Source organism: Salmo salar, chromosome 09 (genome assembly GCF_965601325.2).
Source record: "Salmo salar chromosome 09, fSalSal1, whole genome shotgun sequence".
In the NCBI taxonomy this organism is placed as follows: domain Eukaryota; kingdom Metazoa; phylum Chordata; class Actinopteri; order Salmoniformes; family Salmonidae; genus Salmo; species Salmo salar.
In genome coordinates, this window is record NC_138299.1 from 7,443,574 (window position 1) to 7,452,954 (window position 9,381).

The 9,381-nt window shown below is 39.2% G+C and overlaps 1 protein-coding gene across 1 annotated transcript; it reads left to right on the plus strand.

Annotated features, from left to right (window-relative positions):
• Positions 1-4,274: 4,274 nt before the first annotated feature.
• Positions 4,275-7,545, plus strand: LOC106610579 (glycoprotein endo-alpha-1,2-mannosidase). The gene is given in 6 exon segments (XM_045723328.2): positions 4,275-4,321; positions 6,973-7,085; positions 7,088-7,151; positions 7,153-7,248; positions 7,250-7,340; positions 7,342-7,545. Coding segments are annotated over 6 exon segments (615 nt in total).
• Positions 7,546-9,381: the final 1,836 nt, after the last annotated feature.

Consider the following 9,381-nt stretch of genomic DNA (forward strand, 5'->3'; position numbering starts at 1 on the left):
ATTTCCTTCTCCTGTGGCTTCCTCCTCTTCTGCTGCTTGGTCCTTTGGTGGTGGGTAGTTCTGTAACGGTTGTCTTCATGAATGGACCAAGGCGCAGCAGGTATGTGAATACTCATGGTTATTTTATTACCAAAAAAAGAGTAAAGCATCCACTTGAAAAAACAATGACGGTGACAACAGTAGCAGTTTTACAGGCTATACACGCAGTGTAAAAACAACTACCCACAAACCCAAGTGACAAACATACTCCTACATATATGACTCCCAATCAGGAACAACGATCCCCAGCTGTTCCTGATTAGGAGTCACAAGACCAACACAGAACACAAGACTGCCACGTCCTGACCCCAAAACTACAACAACAGCTCCATCTGCTGGTCAGGACGTGACAATCAGATGACAACCCTAGGACATTATGTTATACAATACATGCATGTTTTGTTCAATCAAGTTCATATTTATATAAAAAAACAGCTTTTTACATTAGTATGTGACGTTCAGAACTAGCATACCCCGCAAACTTCCGGGGAATTCGCTAACATTTTACTAAATTACTCACGATAAACGTTCACAAAAAGCATAACAATTATTTTAAGAATTATAGATACAGAACTCCTCTATGCACTCGATATGTCCGATTTTAAAATAGCTTTTTGGTGAAAGCACATCTTGCAATATTCTAAGTACATAGCCCAGGCATCACGGGCTAGCTATTTAGACACCCGGCAAGTTTAGCACTCACCAATATCAGCTTTACTATTATAAAAGTTTGATTACCTTTTGTTGTCTTCGTCAGAATGCACTCCCAGGACTGCTACTTCAATAACAAATGTTGGTTTGGTCCAAAATAATCCATCGTTATATCCGAATAGCGGCGTTTTGTTCGTGCATCCCAGACACTATCTGAAATGGTAAATCAGGGTCGCGCGCATGGCGCAATTCGTGACAAAAAAAATCTAAATATTCCATTACCGTACTTCGAAGCATGTCAACCGCTGTTTAAAATCAATTTTTATGCCATTTTTCTCGTAGAAAAGCGATAATATTCCGACCGGGAATGTCCATTTAGCTAAACTGAGGAAAGTAAACAAAGCTTTCGGTCGACGCGTGCACGCGCCTGAGTCTCACAGTACTGTAACCAGCCACTACCCAAACGCGTTACTTTTTTTCAGCCAGAGCCTGCAAAGCCACGATTCAGCTTTTTGCCGCCTTCTGAGACGCTATGGCAGCCGTAGGAAGTGTCACGGGACAGCTAAGATCCTCACTCTTCAATAAACAGACACAAGAAGAACGACACCTTGTCAGACATGCCACTTCCTGCCTGAAACCTTGTCAGGTTTTTGCCTGCCAAATGAGTTCTGTTATACTCACAGACACCATTCAAACAGTTTTAGAAACTTTAGGGTGTTTTCTATCCATGTGTAATAAGTATATGCATATTCTAGTTACTGGGTAGGAGTGGTAACCAGATTAAATCGGGTACGTTTTTTATCCAGCCGTGTCAATACTGCCCCCTATCCTAAACAGGTTAGAAAGACAATGCAATCGTCCCCCTTGAATCTTATTGGAGATCTGGTTGAAAAAGGCCCTAAAGATTTATGTTATACAACGTTTGACATGTTTGAACGAACCTAAATAAATAAAAAAAAATGCATTTTGTTGAGAGAGAAGTCCCGCGACCGACGGAATTTTTGGAGCAGCCTTCAGAACGCGCTAACAAGAACAAGCTATTGGGACGTAAAGGATTAACTTTTTCGAATGAAAATACATTTGTTGTGGACCTGGGATTCCTGGAAGTGCTTTCTGATGAAGATAATCATAGGTAAGGGATTATTGACAATAGTATACAAGAGTAGATTTGATATGCGATTGTTACAAGATGGTGCTGACCTGTAACGGTAGCCTATTTTTCTGAGTATCGCATCCCCTTTTATCGCAAAGTGTGATTACCCAGTAAAGTTATTTTTAAATCTGGCATTACAGGTGCTTTCAAGAGATATTCATCTATAAATCTTAGAATGACAATATTACATTTTATTACAAATGTTTTCGAATAGTAATTTAGTAAATTGTAGCGCTGTTTCACCGGATGCTTTTGAGGGAAAATAGTTAGTCAACGTCACGCGCCGATGTAAAATGCTGTTTTTATATATAAATATGAACTTTATCGAACAAAATAATGCATGTATTGTATAACATGGTGTCCTAGAAGTGTCATCTGATGAAGATTGTCAAAGGTTAGTGCTGCATTTAGCTGTTTTTTGGTTATTTGTGACGCATGTGGTTGGTCGGAAAATGGCTATGTGGCTACTTTCACGATTTACTCCTCTAACATAATCTAATGTTTTGCTTTTGCTGTAAAGCCTTTTTGAAATCGGACAACGTGGTTCGATTCAGGAGAGGTGTATCTATAAAACGATATAACATAGTCCTATATTTGAAAAAATATATATATTAAATTTCGTTATGCTAATGGCGATAGGATTTTTCGCTGGATGTCCGCTGGATGTCCGTCCCGAGCCCGCCCAGAGGTTAATAAGATTATTTCATTCATTCAGATCTAGGAAGTGTTATTTTAGTGTTCCCTTTATTTTTTGGAGCAGTGTATTAAAGGCAATGCTACCAAATACTAATTGAGTGTATGTAAACTTCTGACCCACTGGGAATGTGATGAAGGAAATAAAAGCTGAAATAAGTAAATATCTCTACTATTATTCTGACATTTCACATTCTTAAAATAAAGTGGTGATCGTAATTGACCTAAGATAGGGAATCTTTACCAGGATTAACCTTTCTGGCGCAGGCGTTCCGCTAGCAACCCACCTTGACAACATCCGGTGAAATTGCAGAGCTCCAAATTCAAAATACAGAAATAGTCATGATAAACATTCATAAAAAATACAAGTGTTATACATTGGCTTAAAGATTAACTTCTTGTTAATACAGCTGCTTTGTCAGATTTCAAAAAGACTTTACGGCAAAAGCATACCATGCGATTATCTGAGGACAGCGCCCCGCTTACAAAAGCATACAAACATTTTACAACCAAGTAATGGAATTACAAAAGTCAGAAATAGCGATAAAATTAATCACTTACCTTTGAAGATCTTCATATGGTTGCAGTCACAAGAGTCCCAGCTACACAATAAATGTTTGTTTTGTTCGATAAAGTCCCTCTTTATATCACAAAAACTCTGTTTTGTTGGCGTGTTTTATTCAGTAATCCACTGGCTCAAAGGCGGTCAAAACATGCAGACGAATACATCCTAATAGTACCAGTAAAGTTCGTAAAGTTCGTTGAAACATGTCAAACGATGTTTATAATTAATCCTCAGTTTGTCAATTGTCTAAATAATCAATAATATTTCAACTGGACAATAGCGTATTCAATATAAAGGAAAAAGAACGAAGTGTGCGCAATCGGTCACGTGCGCAAAGGAGCTCTGCTTCATTCTGCATGCCACTTACAATATGGTCTCATTCTTCCTAATTTTTCAGAAAACAAGCCTGAAACAATGTCTAAAGACTGTTGACATCTAGTGGAAGCCATAGGAACTGCAATCTGGGTCTTAACCATTTAGATACTCTATATGCATTCAATTGAAAACTACACACATCAAAAATATCCCACTTCCTGGATGGATTTTCCTCAGGTTTTTGCCTGCCATATCAGTTATGTTATACTCACAGACATTATTTTAACAATTTTGGAAACTTTAGATGCATATCCTAGCTTCTGGGCCTGAGTAACAGGCAGTTTAGTTTGGGTACGCTTCTCATCCAGATGTTGAAATACTGCCCACAAGCCATAACAAGTTAATAATAATGTAACAAACTACAATTTCAGAAATTACCTTCGCTTGGGGGTAGCAATTCTGTCACTTGCTTTTCAGTTGTCGGTAGGCTACTCCTGACCGATCATAAATGGATAAGTAGCCAACGTTTTTTAATTTCAATCTGTAGGGTGAACCAACAATCAGCAGCCAAATTTCAAAGAGAACAATAAGCCCAAAAACGTCAAATAGTTCTCACAATAATGGACAGTGGATCACAACAGGCATTAAAATAAGAATGGCAAGGTTTAGACATTTATTGATTTGGTGGCGCTCATATTCATATTATTAACAGTTGTTTTAAAGCCCTTTACACCACAAGATTCTTCATTTGGAAGTCCATTTGGTCTCAAATTGTTCCTTAATATCAAGGGACCTGGAAAAAATAACATTCAAATGCATAGTAACATTGACATTGTCATCACTGAAGCAGCAAAACGAATGACACAGACCACCGAGAGGGTCAAGAACATGGAGGCTGCTCTCAGGCAATTCCCTGCTTTAAACTACAATGTGCATTTACTTAAAAATCGCACTGTTGGTTAGGGCCTGTAAGTAAGCATTTCACTGTAAGGTGAATAACTGTTGTATTCGGCGCACGTGACAAATAAACTGATTTGATTTGCATGCCTTTTACTACACATGGTATGGCAACACACATTTTGATGGAAAGTACATTCACTGGCACCACCCTATTCTGCCACACTGGGACTCAAAGGTGGCAGCAAGATAGCCAAGAGGGGGAGACAGCCCACCAGATGACATTGGAGCCTACTTCGGGAGCTTATAGTTCCTGGGACCTCTCTGTTATTGAAGCTCACATTAAGCAACTGTGAATGGCAGCTATACCCCTCAACAATTCACCCCTCTGTGGACAAGACCCAAGTTTGTAATCTCATTCATCATCAGTTGGATAACTGAGTCTGTGCATTTGTGTGTTCTTGCTGTTTCCTGGTATCCACTCGGCATGAAGGATGAAAACAGGTGCGTATGATAATGCAAAAAAGCAAGCATGGCTCATATATATTTATTCTTTGACCAATATCATAAAACAAAGCAAAGAAAAATGTGTCATTTACATTTACATTTAAGTCATTTAGCAGACGCTCTTATCCAGAGCGACTTACAAATTGGTGCATTCACCTTATGATATCCAGTGGAACAACCACTTTACAATAGTGCATCTAAATCTTTTAAGGGGGGGGGGGGGGGGGGGTTAGAAGGATTACTTTATCCTATCCTAGGTATTCCTTAAAGAGGTGGGGTTTCAGGTGTCTCCGGAAGGTGGTGATTGACTCTGCTGTCCTGGCATCGTGAGGGAGCTTGTTCCACCATTGGGGTGCCAGAGCAGCGAACAGTTTTGACTGGGCTGAGCGGGAACTGTGCTTCCTCAGAGGTAGGGGGGCCAGCAGGCCAGAGGTGGATGAACGCAGTGCCCTTGTTTGGGTGTAGGGCCTGATCAGAGCCTGAAGGTATGGAGGTGCCGTTCCCTTCACAGCTCCTTAGGTGTCCTAAGTCATTTTTTTGTTTACTCAAATGTAATGCCTCTTTTGTCCCTATTGCCATTGATTTGTGTCTACTACACAGGTTGCTTTTCATATTGAACCATACAAAGGAAGAGATCAAACAAGTATGTTTCCAATGTCAAATACAGTTGAAGTCGGAAGTTTACATACACTTAGGTAGGAGTCATTAAAACTCGTTTTCAACCACTCCACACTTTCCCTGTTAACAAACTATAGTTTTGGCAAGTCGGTTAGGACATCTACTTTGTGCATGACACAAGTCATTTTTCCAACAATTGTTTACAGACAGATTATTTAACTTGTAATTCACTATCACAATTCCAGTGGGTCAGAAGTTTACATACACTAAGTTGACTGTGCCTTTAAACAGCTTGGAAAATTCCAGAAAATTATGTCATGGCTTTAGAAGCTTCTGATAGTCAAATTGACATAATTTCAGTTAATCAGATGTATACCTGTGGATGTATTTCAAGGCCTACCTTCAAACTCAGTGCCTCTTTGCTTGACATCCTGGGAAAATCAAAAGAAATCAGCCAAGACCTCAGAAAAAAAGTTTAGACCTCCACAAGTCGGGTTCATCCGTCATAACGCTCAGGAAAAAGACGCGTTCTGTCTCCTAGAGATGAACGTACTTTGGTGCAAAAGTGAAAATCAATCCCAGAACAACAGCAAAGGACCTAGTGAAGATGCTGGAGGAAATAGGTACAAAAGTATCTATTTCCACGGTAAAACGAGTCCTATATCGACATAACCTGGAAGGCCGCTCAGCAAAGAAGAAGCCATCGCTCCAAAACCGCCATAAAAAAGCCAGACTACGGTTTGCAACTGCACATGGCGACAAAAATCGTACTTTTTGGAGAAATGTCCTCTGGTCTGATGAAACAAAAATAGATGGCATCATGAGGAAAGGACGATTATGTGGATATATTGAAGCAACATCTCAAGACATCAGTCAGGAAGTTAAAGCTTGGTTGCAAATGGGTCTTCCAAATGAACAATGACCCGAAGCAAACTTCCAAAGTTGTGGCAAAATGGCTTAAGGACAACAAAGTCAAGGTATTGGAGTGGCCATCACAAAGCCCTGACCTCAATCCTATAGACAATTTGTGGGCAGAACTGAAAAAGCGTGTGCGAGCAAGGAGGCCTACTAACCTGACTCAGTTCTGTCAGGAGGAATAGGCCAAAATTCCCCCAACTTATTTTGGGAAGCTTGTGGAAGGCTACCCGAAACGTTTGACCCGAGTTAAACAATTTAAAGGCAATGCTACCAAATGCTAATTGAGTGTATGTAAACTTCTGACTTCAACTGTACATCATAGTAAATAGTACGCCGTTCCTTATTATATATTTTTAATTTGGCCTTCAGCCTTGTCAGTATCAATGGAGTTCCACTTCTATTACTACTCAACATAGGTTTTACCAAAGCTTAATTCATGTATTTGTTCACTAATACCTTATATTGGTGATGTTTAAAATACGACCTCAGCTTTATGGATTTGTCTATGATTGAAGTCCAATGCCTAACTCAAGCAGATGTCTATTTCTTCACCTTTTTAAGTAGACCCCATTTGTAAAATTGTACTTAATTTGTAATTGTGTCATTCTATCTTAAGAGATGGTGAGCACTCTGCATTCTACAGGCATAGAACAAACACTGGAAAGTTTCTTCAACTATTCTACATGTACGTTTCATATCTACTCAACTCAGAAGAGTGGGAAAAACACCTGAAAGCAGTAGCATTAGAGATACTCCCTAGCAGGGCATCTTCATAGGACTCCTCGTTGAAGAGAAACAAGAGGGATATAGTCACCTCAGGTTTCGACGGAGTTTACACTTACTTTGCCACTAATGGGTTTTTCTATGGCTCCACTTACCGCAGTTGGGACTCCATTCTGTGGAGACAACAACCTGTTGTTCATTCCAAGTGTGGGGCCAGGTTATATTGACACCAGTATTAGGCCTTGGAATTTCCAGAATACATGCAAACCGCATTAACGGGAAGTACTATGAAAAGGCACTGCATGTAGCCCTAGTTGCAGGTGCTGATATTATCTCTATAACGTAATTTAATGAATGGCATGTGGGAACCCAGACTGAGATGGCAATTACAAAAACAAGCCAGACTGTGTACCTAGATTGCTTACTCAACAAGCCTGTTGTCTATTTTGAGATAACTCGCAAATAAGCAGCAATATTTAGCATTGAGAGGAAGAGATGGCCAGAATGAGTGTCTAACATCGTTTAATCTGAACAGAAATTTACTTCACACATATTGCATTAATCAGCCAGGTATACACAGTATAGATTGTAGAATTTGACAACAATAGTGTGACAGAAACCTATGTTCCCTTTTTATCCTGTGTGGTAACATTAACATGCTAACAAATAAAAAGGCAGCCTTATGTACAGAAATATAGAACTATGTGATCTTTCTCCTGCTTCATATGATTATGATGATTTGCACTTTAATGTATAACTGTTTACTTAAATTATATTTGGGCAGTTGCCTACCCAGGGCCTACCCCAAATAAACCCCTTCCTGACTAAAAAGCACTTTTAATGGAGGATCTGAATTTAATATGCTTCTTAGTCCAGGGAATGCTTAACCTTGTTCTGTGCAACCCACCACGATGTGACAGTTCTTACGTCAGAGCATTATATACTTACTTTTCGATCACATCACTATTTAACAGGACACTGAGAATGTTTAATAATGTGAATGTACCCCATAAATCAAATTGTCATATACATACCAATGACTAAGCAGTTTGAAGCTTGAGTCCTTAATTGAAAGAGCTATCATCCATGATACCAAAATGCTACCTTTTTTTTACATTTACATTGTTTACAAACATTAGAGTAAAACAAGCTCATATTTTGGATTCTGATGGGGTACAACGGTTGAACTAAGTTAATGAGGCAAGTTATACGTTTAAGAATCAATGGGTATATCATTTATGTATGTCCAGAAATATATGTATCAACTAAGGATTCTAGCTTGAAGTTTGTTAGTATTTATGAACATACCATTAAATCAACATTGAGAACATCTAGGCTACTCTTATGTGATGTGTCATTTCAGGGTTATCCTTCTCCTCCATAAGCTTTCTTTAAATATAGGAAATGCAACAAAAGGGGCAAACATTGTCATTAAAATCATCAACCTGGATACATCAACATAATCTCTGGTGATGTGCACTGTAGACTACTGTATCTCCAAGACAATTTAGATAGAGGATTAGACTATTCAAAATTGTCTACCAAATAAAGCACGAATCTTGTCAAATATGTGAATGTGGGTTTGGATATAGGCAATGCCTATGTTGTATTTGTAATTTTAAACATTTACTTGGAAAACCACGTCACCTGCGAACAAATAGGCTAATTGTATGAGCAGCGGGAATATTGCACAATCATTCCTAATTCAGATTGGGAACGCATGAATCACATTCAATTTAATCAATAGCCTAATGCATTTTTAGCATGCACGTCCGACTAGAATCTCTGCTAGTCTACCTACATTTGGTTTTGCGAAAACGCTTTCAGCATACAGCTGCATTATCGTTAAATAGGGGCAAGGTAGCGCATGGGCAGCCGGTGGGGAATTATTCCACATCGCATCACATGCCTTACATTGCGTCCTTATATTAATGAAACGTTGCATTTGATAATATTTTGTGAATTAACAATAGCCTAACAGTCATTTTCTAATTCTGGTAACCTTGGCAATCAGGTCGCATTAGATGGGTATTTATATAGCCCTCCGTTGCAAGATCGTGGAAACGATATGGGTTTCGGCTCCCATGAATCTTTGCCAATTCCTGCAAATATTGCCACCGGCGCAGTGTATTTACATCCTTAACGTTTTCGGCATGTAGGATGGTATGAGGGAACGACCTGGCAAGCCAATGGGAAGTTATGCATATTTTAACACACGCTTGTCGAGATGGTGAGTAAAATGTATTTTTCTCCGCTCCATGTCAGAACAGTGGTACCTGGTATCGCAAGACATTCTGTTCTA